This window comes from Callorhinus ursinus, unplaced genomic scaffold, assembly GCF_003265705.2.
Source record: "Callorhinus ursinus isolate GAN/ISIS: 27379988/994484 unplaced genomic scaffold, GSC_fseal_2.0 scaffold1, whole genome shotgun sequence".
Taxonomy (NCBI): domain Eukaryota; kingdom Metazoa; phylum Chordata; class Mammalia; order Carnivora; family Otariidae; genus Callorhinus; species Callorhinus ursinus.
Window position 1 is genome coordinate 36843821 of NW_027397063.1, and position 22558 is coordinate 36866378.

The 22558-nt window shown below is 34.4% G+C and overlaps 1 protein-coding gene across 8 annotated transcripts in view; it reads left to right on the forward strand.

Moving 5' to 3' along the window:
• The window catches only part of EPHA6 (EPH receptor A6), an 831631-nt gene that overhangs the window by 716535 nt on the left and 92538 nt on the right, over positions 1 to 22558 (forward strand). For all 8 annotated transcript variants that reach the window (XR_012378040.1, XM_073892326.1, XM_073892340.1 and 5 more), the window contains one exon: positions 16385 to 16594. Coding sequence is in view for 7 of the 8 variants with exons in the window: in XM_073892326.1 (XP_073748427.1) it covers positions 16385 to 16594 (210 nt within the window). In the remaining variant the exon portion in view is untranslated. The remainder of the gene's footprint in view (positions 1 to 16384; positions 16595 to 22558) is intronic.

Consider the following 22558-nt stretch of genomic DNA (forward strand, 5'->3'; position numbering starts at 1 on the left):
CAATGACTACAAAAGAAAAGCCTGAAGGATTTAGTAAATATGCTACAGGAAATTATAATAAGATTTTCAATGGGGGAGACCACAAGAGCCAAGACTTCGGTAAAAAGGAGATATTGACTCTTCTTTGTTTGGTAGTTATTTTAAAACAAAAATTACTTAGTCTTTTCAAATCTATAAATAACCTTAGCCATTTCTTTTTCAAATTCAGGAGCATTTTTAAAAGTCACAGCATGGTCAACTTTCTGATTTAGAAACAAAAACTGAATGTTAACTTTAAACTTAAGTTATAGAAGTAACCCTCCAAGGTCTGTTTTCTGCAAAGTCACTTAAAATCAATTGTTGAAAACTCAAATGCATTTTCCCATAAATATTTCTTTTAAAGATATTGCTTAAGTCTCTAGGCAGATCCATAAAAGCCTCTTTAACTCAGACCACAGCTAAAGGATGTAACTTCTAATACGGAAGGGGGTCAGGAGTTTCCTTCAAAAGTAAAAAAGAGTGTTTTCCTCCCTTCTACATGACATGCCTTGGGCAAAATTTTTTAAAGACCATTTTTCTGTGACATCCATCCCTCTCTTCATGTCCTCTTCGTAGGTCCTCAAATATTCAACTTTTCCTGTTTTAAATCCCATGTGGTGGCACACACTCCCCATCTCCTCTTATCCACAGGCTAGGTTTTCTTCCATTTCATAGAATCACCTATAACCTGAACCCCCCCCCCACACCCCAAAATCAAAGCTCTCATTCTCTCATCACCACAGATCTTAGCTGGATATAAGGTGAAACTAACTCATGCTACCATCTGTGATTCACAAATATTATTTGAATTCCTCCAGATGATTTTGCATCTTTTACATAAACTTGTAAACCCAAATAGAATTTTTAATTTTTTTTTTATTCTGGAAATAATGCAACATGAGATCTATTCTCTCAGCAATTTTTTAAGTGTACAAAACAGTATTGTTGACTGTAGGTACAGTGTTGTGCAGCAGATCCAGAGAGCTTATTTATCTTGCTTACCTGAAACTCTATGCCTGTGGATTAGCAGCACCCCACATCCCCCTGCCCCAGCCCCTGGCAATGCTGCAGGAGGGGGACTAGAGGCTTACAAAGTCCACTGTTTATATACCTCAATCTTTTGTAAACCACTTAGTGAGGTACATTTTTTGCATCGCCATTTTATAGCTCAAGTCAGCATTTTAGAAGTAACCATTTTACAAGACTTCAGCTAACCCTTTTCTTTGTGTCATACTGTTTTAAAACGCTGGTGCCATTCCTTATAACTCATGGTTAGTGAACCAAAAATGTCTTTTGACATGCATATGAATCAAAGTTTCATGACTTCATTTTAGAACATAAATTGTCATTATCCAATAGTGTTTATTATGCCAGATTTGTGAGGAATCTTTGAAGTTGATTTATTTACTGAAGGTAACCAAGACACTGCATAGTGAATTGGATTCTCTGTAAATGTTTGCTAAATGATGATGTGCAATTTTTATTAATTCTACTCTATAATAGCAGCTTATCATCTACCAGCTGCAATATTGTTTATCACCCATATGTATTTCAGGACACTGAATCACTATAATTATTTACTGTATACAAAGGAGTATAGCACACTTTCAACAACAGAATTTTAGGACAATGATTTATTTTGTGGTCCACAGACCTTTGATAGTTTATAAGGCTATTCTGTTGATGGGATCAACATCACTATTTTCCAGTGAACCTCTACAAAGAAATATAGTAGAAACCTATATACCACATTTAGCCCCCTTTTCCTCACTCTTTAGTTAAAATATAAGATTCTGATGGTCATAATCAGAGTCAAACCAGAATCTTAACCTCAGAAGTAAAGATGGTTGCCAGTGTAGTCAATATTCTCATATACTCACGATTTTCTCAGAGAATCTCTTATAGTAAGTCTAATTTTCCATGAAAAATCCTTCAAGAAAATATCCTACTACTGACTAAAAGCCTGAAGTACTCCACTCCATTAAGATAAAAATAAATTCAGTTCAGTTCAGTTCAATCCAGTGAATATCTCTTGAATATCTGTCACGTGCCAGACATGATGCTAGGCCCTGAGATTTCAAAGATGACCAGGACTGTTGCCCTAGATGAGAATATGTTCAAGCCAGTGGGAAAGGCTGACACACACATATGGGTTTAGCCAGTGTTGGTGTAGACGGGACGCTTTGAGAGCAATAAAGAAAGAAACTTGGTCCAACTTTATTCCCCCACTTTCCTGACCAGTTCCAAACTCCTTCCAATCTATTGTAGGCACTGTTAGCTGTGCTTTGAAAATAGATCTCAAATGTGATTCAAGCCACCAGTTTCTTTCTCCTTTGTTATTCTAATAGCTTCCAAATTAATATCCCTGCTAGCATTTTCATATGCAAGTCAGAGAATATCACTCCCCAATTAAAATTCATCTCTAACTTGTCATTACTTTTAGAATAGATTTTAGACTATTCGCCCGAGCTTACAATACTCTACCCAATTCTGCCTATGCCTACCTCTCCAGTCTCCCTCTTACTCAACAAGTTCCAGCCTCACTGGCTTTTATTCATCAAGCATGCCAAACTCATTCTTGACTTAAGCGATTTGTACCTGCTGGGAACTACTCACAGCCTCCATCATATCATCTTCTTTCATAGCACTCCAGTTTACTTATTTTGTAGTTCTTCATTATTTAAAAGTATCTCATTTATTACTTACTTATTTATTTTCTGTCTCTGTGCCTCCAATTAAATGTTGGTGTGACTGGAACAGGCACCTTTTTTGTTTGCTTCCCACTCTGACTCCAGCAGTTAGAGCAACAACTGACCCATAGTAGATGCTCAGTGAGTATTATTTGAAAGAATGAACTTGGAGATTCAGCTAGGACCTCCTAGAAGACATAGCACTTCTCATGTAAAATTCAGGTGACCAAAGACCAGAAGGGCATTCCTGGAAGATGGAACTATATAAGCACAGCATATCAGACATGAAATAACACATTATAAGAGCGAATTAAACACACACAACAAAATGAATCAGAATAAGTTACTTGAGACTGGAGATAGAAGCAAGGGTCATGCCTTTGTATTGAGTACTACACTTTATTCTTCACTGAAGTTCATTGAACAGTTTTAAGGAAAGGGGTGATATACTGATATTTGTGTCTTCATAGAATTTGAATATATTTATTTAAAAAAATAATAATAATGTGATGACTTCAGGACAGCATAGCACTCAAATCCTACCTTTGTCCTCAGCACAGGCTAAGTACATGAGCTCAACCTAAGATGATTGGACTCTGAGAGGCTTAAAGTGTTCATGCAGCGCCACCTGTGAGGCAGGGCCTTGAAAAACATCACTAAGAGTTTGCATCGCTTGCATTGTGAAGACAATGTGACATGCCGATGACTGCTCAGATCTGGTGGGTGTCTTGCTCCAGCGTCTGAAAGAGAATCTGGTGGCACTCCGCAGTTCTTGGAAGTAGCGGGCATTATTATGTATAGCTTTCAGAAACCATCTTCCAATGGGGCTCACCTTCTCACCCATCAGGCTGAGAGAGCAAGGAAACAGAAGGATGAAGACGAACTGAGGTCTAGCCACTAAGCTCCGAGATGCAGTGTGTAAATATGCCACATTCACTCTCTTTCATTTGAATCTGCCTTCCTGGGAAAAAAACCAGGTGTCATAAAAAAATTCATAGTTTCTTTTTGATTAATCTCTAGTAGGAAGCCCAGAGATGTTAAATCTCAATGCTCTCACATTTTTCTCCTCCCCTCATAAACAATTCAATTCAGTTTGCATTAATATTTATTGAGTGCTGACACAAGGCATGGCAGTATAGTGGATGCTGTGATACAACTGCTACGTAAAAGAGAGAAAACCTGTGTCCTAGATGAAGAAAACAGCCTTTCTTAACACAAGACAACAGGAACAATATGGCAACAAAAACCGGTGCACTACAAGATGGTATCAAAGGTTGTTTAACCCAGGCACATTTATTAACCGCCATATTCAAGATAAAGAGTATATCTTTTTTTTTTGAACAGCTTTATTGAGATATAATTCACATATTACAAAATTCACCAATTTAAAGTTTATAATTCTCTAGTTTTTAGTATAGTCACAGAATTATACAGTCATCAGCACAGTGTAATTTCAGAGCATTTTTATTAGCATTATTATTATTTTTTATTATTATTATTTTTATTTTTATTATTTTATTTTATTTTATTTTTATTTATTATTATTATTTTTATTATTATTATTACGTTATGTTAATCACCATACATTACATCATTAGTTTTTGATGTAGTGTTCCATGATTCATTGTTTGCGTATAACACCCAATGCTCCACGCAGAACGTGCCCTCTTTAATACCCATCACCAGGCTAGCCCATCCCCCCACCCCCTCCCCTCTAGAACCCTCGGTTTGTTCCTCAGAGTCCACAGTCTTTCATGGTTCGTCTCCCTCTCCGATTTCCCCCCCTTCATTCTTCTCCTCCTGCTATCTTCTTTCCTTTTTTTTTTAACATACATTGTATTATTTGTTTCAGAGGTACAGATCTTAAACCACACTCGAGGAGGCTATGTTAACAAGGACTAGAAAAAGGAATTAAGATTTTGTGTGAAGGAGAGAGTCGTATCATTTGTAGAGAAAGAGATTTGTGCCATACCTCATGGGGGAATAAATGGGACTCTTCCACTCAGCGACATAGATAAATAGATTCTCATTTGTTGGTTTATCTGGAGTGTTCTTGTTCATTTGTTTTTTGGTTTATTGGTCTCAGAGCTCTTTTATACCTTACCTTATTAAGCAAAATTATGCTGCCCAAGCTAGGCCAGACTGGGTCATTATGGCAAAGTTTGGGTCAGCTCTTTTCTAGACAACTCCAATTAAAAAGAATACAGGCTCTGGAATTAGACTGCCTGGATTCAAATCCTGACTGCACCATTTAGTAGGTTATTAAATATCTTTGTCCTTCAGTTTGACCATCTATAAGACGGAACTAATAACTTCACTTATATCACAGAGTTGTTACAAACATCGAATATGATGATAATAAAAAGCTTGTAACTGTGACTGGTATGTAGTGTTTAAGGAATGTTAACATTTTCCGCTCCTATAATAAAGTGGCAACAATAGCCGTGTAAGTTCCTAAAAGAATATAAAACTGTGCTTGGCGCTTCTCTTTTATCAAGCGCACATTTTATAAACAACTGAGAGAGAGAGATTGGGTTCACGGGTTGGGCACCCAGGGAAGCAGATTCTAAAAGGAGATTCCCATGAAGAAACTTCAGTGGGGAGAAGCATCAGGATCATCTCCCTTATTCCTATAAGTTCTAAAGTTTTGGCAGCTGATAATCCTTAGCTGAGTCCCTCTCTGGGAAATGGCCTTGGCTACAGCCCCTTTTCCTCAATTTGAATGAACTCTGAAGAGTTATCCCAGATCCAGGACATTCAATGGGGGTATATGAAGGCCTTTGTTGTGAATGCACTGCACATTAAGTTCTCCTGCTGCCCAATCCTTCTTTTTTCTATGCCCCCACAGATGGTGGTCCTAAGAGTGTGTAATCAGGGATCAACATTTAGCAAAATTAATAAATTTTACTGCTTCATCAAATACATTCTCATTCTTATACAAAACTGTCCCCTTTTTGTTTGTTTGTTTAGTTCATGTGGCAGAGAATATGAGGATAGAGGATACTAGTACAGTTTGGTTTGGTGCTACAACCTTGATGCTTAATTTGTTGTTAAGGCTCCTGTAATTTTACCCACCAGAATTTTGTACCATTGGTACAAATATCAACATAGTGAAGGAAAAAAAGGTAGATACATGTCCTGGTGCAAGTGTAAAAATAGTTTTGACCTCACAGAACCCTGAAATGTCTTGGCCATGGGAATTAGAAATACATATTCCACATCATATAGTCACATGACAGAACATGGAGAAAGTGGTTTATCTTCATTTCAAACACCAAAATCTCATTTTTAATGAGGCCACTTACTGTTCTTGGAACTATGATTGCTATGATGCTGAATGAAAGCAATTAATTTAAGTCTCTCCAAACACTGGCAATAAGAAGAGTCAAAGTAATTTTGAAATAAGTTGCATGGAATACAAGAGGAGGGAACACTCCCAAACTCATTTTACAAGACCAGTATTACTCTGGTAACAAAGCCAGACAAAGACGCTGCAAGAAAACTACATGAGATATCACCTCACACCTGTCAGAATTCCTAAAATCAACAACACAAGATAGAACAGGTGTTGGCGAGGATGTGGAGAAAGGGGAACTCTCTTGCACTGTTGGTTGGAATGCAAACTGGTGCAGCCACTCTGGAAAACAGTATGGACATTCCTCAAAAAGTTAAAAATAGAACTACCCTATGATCCAGCAATCATGCTACTATTTGTCCAAAAAATACAAAATACTAATTCAAAGGGATACATGCACCCTAATGTTTACAGTAAATTATTGTAATTTACAATAACCAAATTATGGAGGTAACACACGTGTCCACTGATTGATGAATGGATAAAGAACCTGTGCTATGTATACATGATGGAATATTATTCAGCCATAAAAAAGAATGAAATCTTACCATTGGCAACAACATGGATAACAAAAATTAATAAAATACTGGAAATAGCATTTTTTCTGTACTTGATACAAAACTCTTCTTGCTATTAATGAATAGTAGCAAGGGAGTGGTGAGATCTGCTCTGGATATTAGCATAATAACATTTTTTCTGAAAAGAAATTGGGCAATCAATATCAAGAATTTTAATAATGTTTATGTTTTTGATGTATAAATTCTTCTGGAATTTATCCTCATGCAAGGATGGATATATGTGGATGTTTACTGAAGTTTTATTAACAATAAAAAATTGAAAATAAACAAAACTGGTAATACAGGAATATGGTACATTTATATATTAGAAACTATATTATCTTTATAAACAATATTTTATAGTCTTTAATAATATATGTTATTTTCATAATATATTATGAACAATATGAGATTAATTTTATTTTTTTTTTTTTTTTGTTTACCTTTTTTTTTTTCTTAAATATGAATGAATTTTATCTCTTATTTATAGTTTTCTATTGTATTCCAAAATTTTCACAATGGATTCATATTACTTCCATAATCATAAAAATATGTTTTGTTGTTGTTTGTTATTTGTATTTGCTTGTATTTTGTTTTGCTTTGGTTTGGTTTGGTATAAGAGCACAGTTAGAAGCAAGAGCAGTTGATGTGTTCAGCAGTCAAACCCCATTTTAGGAGTCTCAGTGCTTAAGCTCAGGTTAATAATTAGAATAAAATATACAGATAATGGATGATCCTCCCCCCCATGGAGCTGGATCTGAGGTAATAATTTAATAAATATTTGGTGACCCCTCAGAAGTCATCCTACCTGCATTCTAAGCCCAACTCTCTCATTTACTTACCTTGGATGAACTGTATAACTTTACTGGGACTCAGTCTCTTCTCTGTTAAACTAGAATAGAGGAGATATTACCTAGATTAATGGCTCCTTGGCTTTTTTAAATCAGAGATTTATTTGAGAATTTGGTAAAAATTATGAATCTACTGCATATAAACATGTGCCAGCATCAAAAAGAATAAAATCATTACATTTAGTAAAAGAAAAGCAAGATTTATATACTAGAAACTACAAAATGTAGTTTGAAGTGATGCTGTACCAGTTTCTGAACTAGTATCAGGCTTAAGAAATTGGCAGCTTCAGCTTCCTATGTCTTGGAACATTTATTCTTAGAACCATGCTGTGAGGAGCCATAACCTATCCCACAGAGAAGTCTACTTGAAGAAGAGCCAAGGGCTCCCAGCTACAGTCTCATTTGAGCTCCCAGTCAATGACCAGCCCAAACTTGACAGACTTGTGAATGAGCCATCTTGGAAGATGGATCCATGCCCAGCCGAGCTACCCCAGTTGATGACTCCTGAACAGACATGAACCATCAGAGCCAACCCCTAACCAGCTTGCACGTTTGTGACCCGAATAGGTGACAGTTATTGTTTTAAGTTGCTCAGGTTGGGGGTTAATTTGTTATGCAGCAAGAGATAACTGGGATACTTCATAAATATTGGATTTATTATACTGAGCTAAATAAAAGACTTACCTTAACCCCAAAAGATTTCAAGTAAAACTTTTGTATTGGCTTTAAGGCCCGTTTGTGTTTTGACAAATTTTGGACTTACCCGAACTTGGATATGGATGTTTATCTGAAAATGGTTCTTCTTTTGGCAAACAAAAGTTTCATCTGCTGGCAAAAGTTAAATCCTTTCTGACAACTCAATAGCCTATACTGAGTCTGTGAAAAAAAAGGATCAAGAAATGAGTTTAACAAGCATTTTCTACACATTTTCTTTCATTAACAATATTAACTGCTAAACATTTCAAGAAAATATATTGTGGAAAGTGACTTTTGCTATATTTAATCAATTTTTGCTGAGGAAGTGAAAATGCTATTTCAAAACACAAATGGCTCTCTCACAGCATTTTATTTTCTCACAAGGAAAAAGCACAATTCCTGTCAAATGGAAGCATTTTTTCCTTGGCCTGCCTTTTTCCTTTGTGCTTTCTAGAATTCTAATTTGACTCCCCCATACAATAGAAATACATAGTCTAGAAATTGAGAAGTCACTGGATTACTCAGACTTGTGAAATATCTGGGATAAAATTCCATCTTTTTCCTCCTTTAAAAAAATAAGGCTCTAAATTTCATCAGTAACACTACACTCAAATAGTCACTCAGATGAGTGAATATTCAGCCTACTAGTGGTCATAAGCAAAAAACCAAACTGGTCAGAATTACCAGGAATAGCTTTAAACCAGACTAATGAGAGTCAGTCAGAATACTGATGGAAAACCTGTTTTCACTAGAGTTTGGTCGTTTCCTTTTTATCCCCCTGATCTGGTAATAGCACTGAAAATCTACTATGCTGTTTACTTCTGCTGGTAACAGAAGTGCGGGGGTAGCTAATCATACTCTTACTCTTTTTGTCTTAGCAAATTATTTTCAATAACAATGCTTTGTGTATTAATGTGTATTAATTATAATTGAAAAAGAAAACTACATGCCAATGTCATTGATGAGCATAGATGCAAAAATCTTCAACAAAATATTAGCCAGCTGAATTCAACAGTGCATTAAAAGGATCATACAGTATAATCAGGTAGGATGCAAGAATGATTCAACAAAATGAAGGATACAAATCATATGATCATCTCAATAGATGCAGAAAAAACATTTGATAAAATTCAATACCCATTTATGATAAAAACTCTCAACAAAGTCCATATAGAGGGGAACACACCTTAACGTTATAAAGGCCATATGTGAGAAACCCACAGCAGACATCATACATAATGGTAAAAAACTAAAACCTTTTACTCTAATATCAAAAACAAGACAAAGATGTCCATTCTTGCCACTTTTACTCAATGTAGCATCCTAGCTAGAGCATTTGGTCAAGAAAAAGAAACAAAAGGCATCTAAATCAGAAAATAAGAAGTAAAACTGTCTCTATATAGAAAACTCTAAAGATTCCACCAAAAACCTGTTAGAAATAAATAAGTTCAGTAAAGTTGCAGGATACAAAATCAATATACAAAAATCGCTTGCATTTCTATACACTAACAACAAACTGTCAGAAAGAGAAATGAAGGAAACAATCCCATTTACAATTTTATTGAAGAGGAATAAAACACTTAGGAATAAATTTACCCAAAGAGGTGAAAGATCTGTACACTGAAAACTATAAAACACTGATAAAAGAAATTGAAAATGACACAAATAAAGGAAATTATTCTCTACTCATAGGTTGGAAGAAGTAAAATCATTAAAAAGTCCATGCTACCCAAAGCAATCTACAGATTCAGTGCAATCCCTATCAAAATTCCAATAGTATTTTTCACAAAATTAGAACAAATAATCCTAAAATTTGTATGGAACCATTAAAGACCCCAAATAGCCAAAGTAATCTTGAAGAAAAGAACAAAGCTGGAAGCATAACATTTCCTAATTTCAAACTATATTACAAAGTTATAGTAATCAAAACAGTGTGGTACTGGCATAAAAACAGACACATAGATCAATGGAATAGAATTGAGAGCACAGAAATAATCCCCTGGTTGTATGGTCAATTAACTTATGACAAAAAGAGCCAAGAATATACAACGGGAAATGAGAGTCTCTTCAATAAATGGTGCCAGGAAAACTGGACAGCCACATTCAAAAGAATAAAACTGAACCCCTATCTTATACCATACACAAAAGTTAACTCAAAATGGATTAAAGACTTGAACATAAGACTTGAAACCATAAAATTCCTAGAAGAAAACAGAGAGTAAACTCCTTGACTTTGGTCTTGGTGATGATTTTTTGGATTGACACCAAAAACAAAGACAACAAAAGTAAAAATAAACAAATGGGACTACATCAAACTTAAAAGCTTCTGCACAGCAAAGGAAACCATCAACAAAATGAAAAGGTAAGCTATGGAATGGGAGAAAGCATTTATCAATCATATATTCAATAAGGGGTTAATATCCGAAGTATTCAGGAACTCATACAACTCAATAGTAAAAAAAAATTTTTTTTAAATGGGCAAAGGACCTGAATAGACATTTTTCCAAAGAAGATATACAAATGGCTCAACAGGTAGATGAAAAGATGGTTAACATCACTAATCATCAAGGAAACGCAAATCAATGATTTGCCTCACACCTGTGAGGATGGGGCTATTATCAAGAAGACAAGAATAAAAACATTGGCAAGGATGTGAAGAAAGAGGAATCCTTGTACACTGTTGGCAAGAATATAAATTGGTGCAGAAAATATGAAAAACGGTATGGAGGGTCCTCAAGAAATTAGAACTAGAGCTATCATATGATACAGCAATCCCACTTTTAGTATATATCCAAAGGAAATTAAACCATTATCTCAAAGAGATATCTGTACTTCCAAGTTCATTGCAGCATTATTCATAACAGCCAAGATACGGAAATAACCTAAGTGTCTGTCAATGGATGAGTGAATTAAGAAAACCTGGAAAATATATAATGGAATATCAATCAGCCTTTAAATAAAAGGAGGTCCTGCCATTTACCACAACAAAGATAAACCTGGAGGACATTATGCTAAGCGAAATAAGTCAGACAGAGAAAGACAGATATTGCATGGTATCACTTATATGTGGAAGCCAAAAAAAAAAAAAGTGAACCCATAGAAACAGAGAGTACAAAAGTGGTTGCCAAGAGTGGGGGGAAGCAGGAGAAACAGAGGGGTTTGTAAAAGGATGCAAACATTCTGTTATAAGTTGAATAAGTGGTGACTATCATTGATAACACTGCACTGTAGAATTGATAATTGCTAAAAGAGTAGAACTTAAATGTCCTTACCTAAAAAAGGGGATGGGGGGATATATATAACAAAATATATATATTGCATATAGCCAAAAAGTGGAAGTAACTCTAATGTTTATCAACTGATAGATGTATAAGTAAAATGAATAAATATTATACATCAGTAAAAATAATATAAAATATTGAATGAAACTTGAAACATTATATTAAGTGAAAGAAGACAGTCACAAAAGAACATATACTTTATGGTTACATTTAAATGAAATAACCAAAATAGACAAAACTCTAGAAAGTTAATTAGTAGTTGCCGAAGGCTGGTAGGGGAAGTTGGGAGAATGGAGAATGACTGCCAGTGAGTATAAAGTTTATTTTGGGAATCATGAAAAAGTTTTAAAGGTGACTTATGGCTATAATGGTTATATATATGGCTATATGGTTATACCAACTCTGTGAATACACTAAGAATGATAAATTTGTGTAGTTTAAAAGTGTAAATTGTATGGTATATTAATCATACCTTAATAAACCTGTTAAAAAATAATTTGGAACAAAATATTAACAAATTCAAGCCAACATTATATAAAAGAATTACACCCTACAACCAAGTGAGATTTACCCTGGTATGCAAGAACAGTTCAACTTTCAAAAGTGAATTAATGTCATCTATCACATCAAATGACTAAAAAAGAAAAATCACATGATCATATAAAAAAGAAAAAGATATTTGACAAAATTGAACACCCATTTATGATAAAAACTTTCAGTAAACTAGAAATAGAAGGGAAGTTCTTAAACTTGATAAAGACTATATATACAAAAAGCCTGCAGCTATTATACTTAATGATGAGAAACTTAAAGGTGTCCTACCAAGATCAGGAACAAGGCAAAGATGTCAGGTTCACTACTCCTTTTCACTATCATATCGGAAGTACTGGCTAATGCAATAAGACAAGAAAGAGGGAGAAAGTATACAGATTAGGAAGGAAAAAATAAAACTGTCCTTTTCACAGATAACATGGTATCCATGTAGAAAATCTGAAAGAATTGACCAAAACAATTAGACTAGCAAGGTTGCCAAATACAAGGTTAATATACAAAAGTCAATAGCTTTCCCACATATCAGCAATGAACAAGTGGAATTTGAAATTAAAAACATAATACCATTTATATTAACATCCCCAAAAATGAAATACTTAGATATAAATCTAATAAAATATGTACAAGATCTATATGAGGAAAACCTAAACTTTAATAAACAAAATCATGAACTAAATAAAAGGAGACATATTCCATGTTCATAATTAAGGAAACTCAATATTATTAAAATGTTAGTTCTTTCCAACTTGATATATATTTTCAATGCAATCCCAATCACAATTCCAGTAAGTTATTTTGTGGATATCGACAAAATGATTCTAAAGTTTATATGTAGAGGCAAAAGACGTGTAATGGCCAATACAGTATTGAAAAAGAACAGAGTTGGAGGACTGATACTACCCGACTTCAAGACATAAACAGGAATCAAGACAGTGTGCTAAGGGTGAAAGAATAGACCAACAGGTCAGCGGAACAGAATAGAAAGTCTGTAATAAGTGTAGTCAACTAGTCTTTGACAAAACAGCAAAGGCAATACCATAGACCAAAAAATTGTCTTTTCAGCAAATGGTGTTGGGACAACTGGATATCCACATGCAAAAATTAAAAACAAAAAACTAGACACAGAACATTACACCCCTCACAAAAATTAAGTCAAAATGGATCACAGGCCTAAATGTAAAACACAAAATTATAAGCCCCTGAAGATAACATAGGAGAAAAACTTAGATGACATTGGATATGGCAAAGATTTTTTAGATACAACTACAAAGATACAATCCAAGAAAAAAAACCTGATAAGCTGGACTTCATTAAAATTTAAGACTTCTGCTCTGCAAAAGACAATGTTGAGAAAATGAGAAGACAAGCCACAGACTGGGAGAAAATGTTTGCAAAAGACACATCTGATAAAGGACTTACCTAAAATATACAAAGAACTCTTAAAATTCAACAATAAGAAAACAAGCCAATTTAAAAATGGGCCAAAGACCTTAACAGGCACTCCACAAAAAATATACAGATGGAAAATTAGTACATGAAAGGGTGCTTCATACTATATGTCATCAGGAAAATGCAAATTGAAGTAATGAGATACCACCTATTAGAATGGCCAAAATTAGTAACACTAAATGGTGGTGAGGATGTGAAGCAACAGGAACTCTCCTTCATTGCTGGTAGGAACGCGAAATGGTACAGCCACTTTGGAAGATAATTTGGGGGTTTCTTACAAAACTAAACATACCAGCTATTGCCCTCCCTGGTACTTAACAAAAGGAGTTGAAAACATATATCCACATAAAAGCCTGCAGCTATAAACATGCTGTAAACATTTATAATTGTTTATTTATAATTGCCACAACTTGGAAGCAACCAAGATGTCTTTCAGTGGGTGAATGGATAAATAAAACTGTTGTGCATGCAAAGGAATTTTATTCAGCACTAAAAGGAATGGAGCCATCAAGCCATGAAAAAACGTGGAGGAAACTTAAATGCATATTATAAAGTGAAAGAAACTGAAAAGGCTACCTACGGTGGGATTCCACTATATAACATTCTGGTAAAGGCAAAACTATGAAGAAACTAAAAAGATCATTGGTAGGCAAGATTTGGGGAGCTGGGGATGAATAGGTGAAGCACAGAGGATTTTTAAGACAGTGAAAATACTCTGTGTGGTATAAAATGGGTTTATGTCAGTATAAATTTGGCCAAACCCATAGCATATAGAATACCAAGAATTTTGTTCCCTGGTGAGGGAATGATAATGGGGGAGGCTATGCATGTGTGGGGGCAGAGGATATATGGGAAATCTCTATACTTTCTTCTTAATTTTGCTATGAACCTAAAAGTGCTCTAAAAAAGTAATCTTAAAAAAGAAGAAAGAACTTGGTGCTTTGTGTCACTCTCAGATCAGATAGGAAATTAAATTTCAACCTGGAATTAAATAATGATTTCCTTTTATGATGTAGGAGTTTAAGTTGCTCAATTGATTTTTCAGGAAAGTGAGAGGAGAATTTTCTGACTCATATTAAAATTATATGAACTGCATGTAATTGTAGTACAACAAGGTTTTATTAAATAATAACTATTATTAAAATAATAATTAAAATAAGTCAGGGGCAGTGCTATGTGTTTTGTATGTGATATTCACTGCAACTCTGTGTTAGATTATTCTATTCTCATTGTACAGATAAGAAAACTGAGGCATTCCTTAGTTTTCAGATGGTCCATTAACATTTCCTACCATGCAGAAATTCTGCATTGATGAGAACTGTGATACCAGGCAACTTCATTTCTAATAGGTAAAAAAGCCACCTCTTTAAATTTAGTGTAATCCTTTCTAGGCCAAAAGAATTTATGCTTTGAATTCTACTGAAAGGTTCTTAGAGTCCTAATAGAGGAGAGGTAGGTAGGGTACATGATAGAAGAGGCAGATTTCATCTCATAGTACCCTGTCTAGGAAGATGGATTGGAAACATAAAGAGCTAATAACACCAAAGATTTTCTTTGCTAGGTTATCTTTTATACATTAATTATACAGAAGAGCCTGCTTAAATGGATACTCTTGCTCTAGAATGTTTCTTTTAAGAGGGGGTTCTTTTCCTTACTCTGCAGTTGAGTTGGGAGATATTATCAGAGAGTTATCAGGGAGATAAGTTGATATAAAGACAAAGTTTATTTCATTTGTAGTACAAGCTTATTCATTTAACTGACCAGTGAATCATCATTGTATAGGATACTGTGTCACTGTGATACAGTCAGATCACCCCTGTATTTAACCCATGCTGTAGTTTTAAATCAGCTATCCATGAAAACTGCTATAACTTTGCAAATTTTAAGATAACTCTTATTTATGCATCTACCACACTGTATAAGGTAATATAGCTCAATAGTCTTTTGCTAGATATTCATTTTAATAACATTCATAAATAAATGTTACCTAGAGTATAAAACCAACTCGAGAATCTTTCATGTTTCTCTGTAACTCCTTTGGAGACAACTATCCCCAAATAACTATGTAGAGTAATATGCATTATTTTTCAAACTTGAAATATTTTTATTTTATTTTTCTCTAATTTTTAGGTGCTGTTTGGCCTTATTGGTGCACACATCTTGCATAGATGACAACTGAATTTTTTCCTTTAAAAAATGTTATTTTTAAATCAAGATGAGAAGAATAAGCAATCAAGGGATTGAGCTGCATACCAGTGCTGTGCCTGGCTTGTTATTCATATGATTTCACTTAATCTTTCCAACTGGGAGCTAAAATAGTCCTGTTTTCAGTCAGTTGCCAACAACTTCCTTTCTATTTGCTCTAAATATAATGAAAGAATGGAAAAATCTAGTTATTTTCTGTTTGCATGTATTTTTTTCTCTCTTTCTTATAGCTTCCCTAAACTTGTTTCTTGTTTATGCAAACAAGTCCTCTTTTTCCTGAGTAATCGTTTTTCACCTTTCAAGTTATTACACAGCTTTTATTCAATCCTAGCTTTTGCTGTCCTTCTGCCCACCTGTACAGCTGGTGCATCAGTCACAATTATGGAAAGTGAATTCTGTTCTCTTGGTAGTCATTGCTGCTACCTAATTTGACATAGGTCCCTCTTGTTACTTAAAGTTTTTGAAATCAGTCTTTCTGGAAGTTCATTTGGTTGGTTCTCTTCTATCCTTTGTTTGTTCTCCTTCATCACTTCCAGCTAGATTTTCCTTTCCTTTAAATGTCAAAAAATTCTTACATTTCACGGTCAGCAAATTTGATGCTTGTATTCATTGGATCCAGTAAAATAAATTCCAAGGTTTTCCTTAATGCTACACACACACATGTGCATGCCCACACGCACACATGCTACATTAAAATAAGTTAATGTAAACAATTGTGATTCTCTTTCAGAAACATGATGGCCATTTCACTGTCATCCAGTTGGTCGGTATGCTCCGAGGCATTGCATCTGGAATGAAGTATCTTTCTGATATGGGTTATGTTCATCGTGATCTAGCAGCTAGGAATATATTGGTCAACAGCAACTTAGTATGCAAAGTTTCTGATTTTGGTCTCTCCCGGGTGCTGGAAGATGATCCAGAAGCTGCTTATACAACAACTGTAAGTTTACGTGTCCTTTTCCAATATAGATTGTTAACTTGTATTGTTTTTAATATTATAAGAATAATTCTGTTTCTGTTTTCCTAATTTTCTGCTCACACTTGTCATTTTCCAAATTTAACATCATCATTTAGTTGAGAAGTATTTGCTTTATCTGAGTGTCTGGTCAAAAAAACAAAACAACAACAAAAACCTTCTTATATTTGACTGTTTTTTTTCTTTCTTCCATTGTACTGGGACTTTCCTATCAGGCTTGAGGTCCAAGTCTTGATTGCCCTCACAACAAATCTGCCTTTGCCTGAGGTATTCTTGATGCTTAAGAATTATCTCTTTTAAATGGAGTTCTGTATAGGCCAATGGTGAGTCAATTAAGTCAGTGCTAGTGAGAACCAATGGTTATGAAATGACTTTTTTTTTTCCTCACAGCAAATGTTATGGAATGACCTGATCATACTTGCAAATGAACAAGATAGGTTTCTCTGGGGATATATAAGGACACTCTAAACTTTTTTTCTGAATGATACTTGGGGAGAATGGGAACAGGAAAAAAAGGCTAAAACTTTAGAACCAAACTATCATCTGTAGGTTATAGATCTAAACTTAACTCATGAATAGTTGAAGCATTTCTGAATTCCCCAAAACCAGTTCATTCCATTGACCTTTTTGGTTATTGTTTCAAGGATTTCAATCTCAGAGTCTTTCTTCAGCTATCTGAAAGCTAATAATTTGTAAAACTATACAATATTCTCTTATTTTTCAAACAAAACCTTCACCATTGACTCATTTGACAGTCACCTGCAGTGAAAAGTAAATCAGTAAACTTATTCGAGGAGAGGTTTATATCCTCTCCTCTTTCTCTAACCTCGCACATTATTGTAGAAGAGGCAAATCCATTATTTAGTTCCCTTTTATTTCATTTTCTATTAGACTGTTTTGAAACTTCACTGTCTTCAATTACTCCAAAAGAGATGCAAGTTTAATATTATGAATTAAACATATTATGCCCTTATTATATTTGCACTGTAGAAATGCTCTATATTACTTTATTGATGATATTTTCACTAATTTTTCCAACAAAGAAATATAGTGCTAAAGAAAATAAGTTAATCTCTGAGAGCCTGACATATAAGGTAGCAGTATCTATTGATCTTTTAATTTGACCAAAAACCTTCATAAAAATAAAAGTCTTTCGTGTCTGAAAATAAATTGTTCATTTCAGGAAAAGCAGTATTTCCAACTCCACTTTCTAATTGGAAAATGTATAATTTTTTTCATTTTTTTTCAAGGCCTTCTTTTCTTTTCTTTTTTCTTCTTTTTATAAATGTATAACTTGAAGCAACTTTTCAAGTTACAGAACAATGTAGATAAGATTTTTCTATTATGCATATTATTTCTAACCTTGGAAAGTAGTGTTTAAAATTATTATATAAGTTTTATGCAATATAATATTTATAAAAATTCCAACAAATATGATCTACTAAAAGAACAAAATATGAAATAAAGCATAAAATAGGAAATAACTACTACACTCTTTGTATGCCTAGATGATATACTTGAAATTCCTATTTAATAATATTTTAACTGCTTTTTAAAATGGGAAGCTCCTAACTAAATTTAAGGAACTAATAAAACTGGCAGGGTAACCCAAATTTTGAAGGATATATAGGTTTTATTGCGTCAGATTTGAAATCCAGATTCCAGCCATGTTATTCTGTCTTATATGATTATAGAGACTGAGAGGGCTAGAACAGTGCTATTTTAATTTAAGTCTGACTACAGAATTAAACCTCACGTTAGGTAACCAGAATATTAATGCTCCAAAAGTGCCTCTTAAAAGCTATATAGACATTATGTCCCAATTGAGAAATAAGTTTCTGAATTTGAGAGACATCAACTGAATGGTAAATAATTAAGTAATGAAGCACTTTTTAAAAATTATTTTTATTTATTTTTTATTCCACTGTAATTAATGTACAGTGTTATATTAGTTTCAGGCATACAATATAGTGATTCGACAATTCTATACATTCCTCAGTGTTCATTATGGTAAGTGTGCTCTTAATCCCCTTCACCTGTCTCACCCATCCCCCACCCACCTTCCTCTGGTAACCACCAGTTTGTTCTCTATAGTTAAGAGTCTGTTTTTTTGGTCTCTTTTCCTTTGTTTGTTTTGTTTCTTAAATTCCACATATAAGTGAAATCATATGGCACTTGTCTTTCTCATACTGACCTATTTTGCTGAGCATTTTACCTTCTAGATCTGTCATGTTGTTGCAAATGGCAAGATTTCATTATTTTTTATGGCTGAGTAATATTTCATTGTATGTTTATACCACACCTTTTTTATCCATTCATCTACCATTGGATACTTGAGTTGCTTCTTGGTTATTTTAATTAAGGCTACTATAAACACAAGGGTGCATATATCTTTTCAAATTAGTGTTTTCATATTCTTTGAGTAAATACCCAGTAGTAGAATTACTGGATCATGTGGTATTTCTATTTTTAAGTGGCTACACCAATTTGCATTCCCACCAACAGAGCACAAGGGTTTCTTTTTCTCTACATCCTCGCCAACACCTGTTGTTTCTTGTGTTTCTGATTTTAGCCATTCTGACAAGTGTGAGATGATATTTTATTGTGGCTTTCATTTGCATTTATCTGATGATGAGTGATGCTAAGCATCTTTTCATGTGTCTGTTGGCCATTTGTCTTCTTTGGAAAAATGTCTGTTCATGTCTTCTGCCCATTATTTGTTTTTTTGGTGTTGAGTCATATTAAGTTCTTTATGTTTTGGAAATTAACCCCTTATCAGGTATGTCATTTGCAAATATCTTCTACCATTCAGTAGGTTGTCTTTTTGTTTTGCTAATTATTTGCTGTGCAAAAACTTTTTATTTTGATATAGTTCAGATAGTTTAATTTTACTTTTGTTTCCCTTGCCTTGGGAGACATATCTAGAAAAATGTTGCTATGACCAATGCCAAAGAATTATTACCTGTGCTCTCTTCTAGGATTTTTATGGTTTCAGGTCTCACATTTAAGTCTTTCATCCATTTTGAGTTTATTTGTGTAAGGTATAAGAAAGTGATCCAGTTTCACTCTTTTGCATGTAGCTGTCCAATTTTCCCAACACCACTGTTGAAGGGACTGTAATTAAGAACTTTTTAAAAAATATATCAGAAATACTTAACTGTTCAAAGGCTCCCAGGGTACAAAACATCATACTTGACTTTATAATGAATATGACCATTTAATATTTGAAACAGCAACACTCTTGCCTTCAAAGAGCTATTCTTTTACAGGGTGGATTCATGCTTTCTAGGTATTCAGCACATCAAATGTTGACATACAGGCCTGAAAAAGAAATATGGAGGTACCAAAAAGCAGAGGTCTGGAGAAGACATTACAAAAAGTTAAAATTTGGACCAAATATTTAAAAATTTCATTAGACAGACTGTTGGGGAATTCAGATAGAGGAAACAGAAAAAGGAAAAAGATATGAAAATTTGGGGAAGTGAATGGACATGTTGATGGCAATGTGGACAGTTTGGAATGGGGGGAGAGGAGCAGTAGACAACCCAGGTCTCTAAGGAATAATTGCAAAGTTAGTTGGGTGGCACTTCAAGAAATTTTAAGGTTTTCTATGGCAATTAAGAGAAAGACACTGATTTATTTAAATGGGGGAATGACCAAACACATGCATGTCTTAGAAGTTATTATTGACAACAGTGTGAAGGAAGGAAAGATTGAAGGACAGGAGGAATGGTTATAGGAAACCAGTTAAGGCATTATTGCTATAGACCAGAAAGGCCATATGGCTTTAATTAGGACAGTGGCAATTGGAAAAAAGAGGAAGGTAGAGAACTGAAATATATATATATATATATATATATATATATATATACAATTTACAAGACTCAGTAACTAATTAGATATGAATTATAAGAAGGAAGCAGGATTTAAAGATGACACCAATATTTTTAGATTGAACAACTAGTTGAATGAGATGCTATTAATCAATTCAGAGGATCCCTGTTAGAGATGACCTGGCTAATGGCATTAGATTACAAAGCAAAATTATAACAAAGGATCACAGGCACTCTGTTTCAAAGTCATCAAGATAATGGCAGATTGAACATTGGCATTCTGTTGCAATTATGTGTAAAATGTTTAGGACTTTATATAAAATGTACTTAGGCTCCAAATTCTTTTTGTATTTCCTTTAAAAGAAGGAGATGCTTAGAAAACTTTACTGCCTGTGAAGGCATAATTCAATTCAAACAAACACTGTATAACAAAATATAGGAAAAGAATAGTCATTTATATGAAATTATTCTTTGTTTTATAAAACCATTTACATGAAAATAACTTTAAAGAGCAAGCTCCCTTGATACATTTTTAAAGTATAATTTTCTTTTTATTTTTTTTTTAAAGATTTTATTTATTTATTTGAGAGAAAGAACAAGAGAGAGAGAGAGCATGAGAGGGGAGAGGGTCAGAGGGAGAAGCAGATTGCCCGCTGAGCGGGGAGCCCAATGCGGGACTCGATCCCAGGACTCCAGGATCATGACTGAGCCGAAGGCAGTCGCTTAACCAACTGAGCCACCCAGGCGCCCTAATTTTCTTTTTAAAGTGTTATCTATATAAAACTTTCTTAGAATATATCTTTTAAATGATTTTGATTTTTTCTCTTACTGTGTAAATATAATTGTTACTTCCTCATTATTTATAAATGTTTTTATAATCTGCATCAGGAAGGGTTTGGAGGAAAGGGAGCCTTGTGAAGGGTTTTAAAAACAGGAAGACATCTTGGATAAAGATCTTTTTGTAGTCTTCAAGAAAATAATTCTTAGAGTAAAAGCACACTACATGAAAACTATCCCTTCCTAATCAAAATAGGAGCAGAATAAATACACATTTTCCAGTAAGATGACTTTGCCAATTTATTTATTTATTTTTAAAGATTTATTTATTTATTTGACAGAGAGAGAGAGTGAGAGGGAACACAAGCAGGGGGAGTGGGAGAGGGAGCAGCAGGCTTCCTGCTGAGCAGGGAGCCTGACATGGGGCTGGATCCCAGGATCCTGGGATCATGACCTGAGTTGAAGACAGATGCTTAACAACTGAGACACCCAGGCACCCCTGACTTTGCCAATTTAGAGAGCCATATATCACAGCAAAGAGCAGTAAGAACTGGTAAAAAAAAAAAAAAAAAAAAAAAAAGCCTGGAAAGCTAGAGTGACCAGTGTCACCCAGTATTGACTATAGCACTGAACTGATCAGTGCATGGCAGATGAGCAGAATGGCCATTGGAGCCAAAATGACCAGACCAGAAAGAGATGTGACAAGAGATTTTTTTTGCCAACAATTAGTTAAGTCCTTTAGTGCCTTATTTGGAAGATATATACATGTAATATGTAAGAACATATTTTTTTTAAAGATTTTATTTATTCATTTGACAGAGACAGAGACAGTGAGAGAAGGAACACAAGCAGGGGGAGTGGAAGAGGGAGAAGCAGGCTCTGTGCCGAGCAGGGAGCCCAATGCGGGGCTCCATCCCAGGACCCTGGGATCATGACCTGAGCTGAAGGCAGACGCTTAACGACTGAGCCACCCAGGCATCCCCAAGAACATATTATTTACATTATAAAATACACTAAAGTAAATAGAAGAATGAGATTTATGACAAATATAAGTAGAAATTCTAGTATGTCTTCCTACAATTTAGGAGTGTTTTACATGTTCTGTTTCAGATCTAAGACCTATTCATTCAACATGTACTCAATAGAGTTGATTATGGAGTTACCATATTTAAGGTCCATATTGGTTTCCTTGGAGAGCCAATAACCAAAAATAAAGGGATTCTTGAGAATGAATAAATGACCACACAGAGAGAGGTCCAAGAGCAACCAAATACAGTAAAACATGATAAAACCACTAGGTGTGTGGACAGCACAAGTG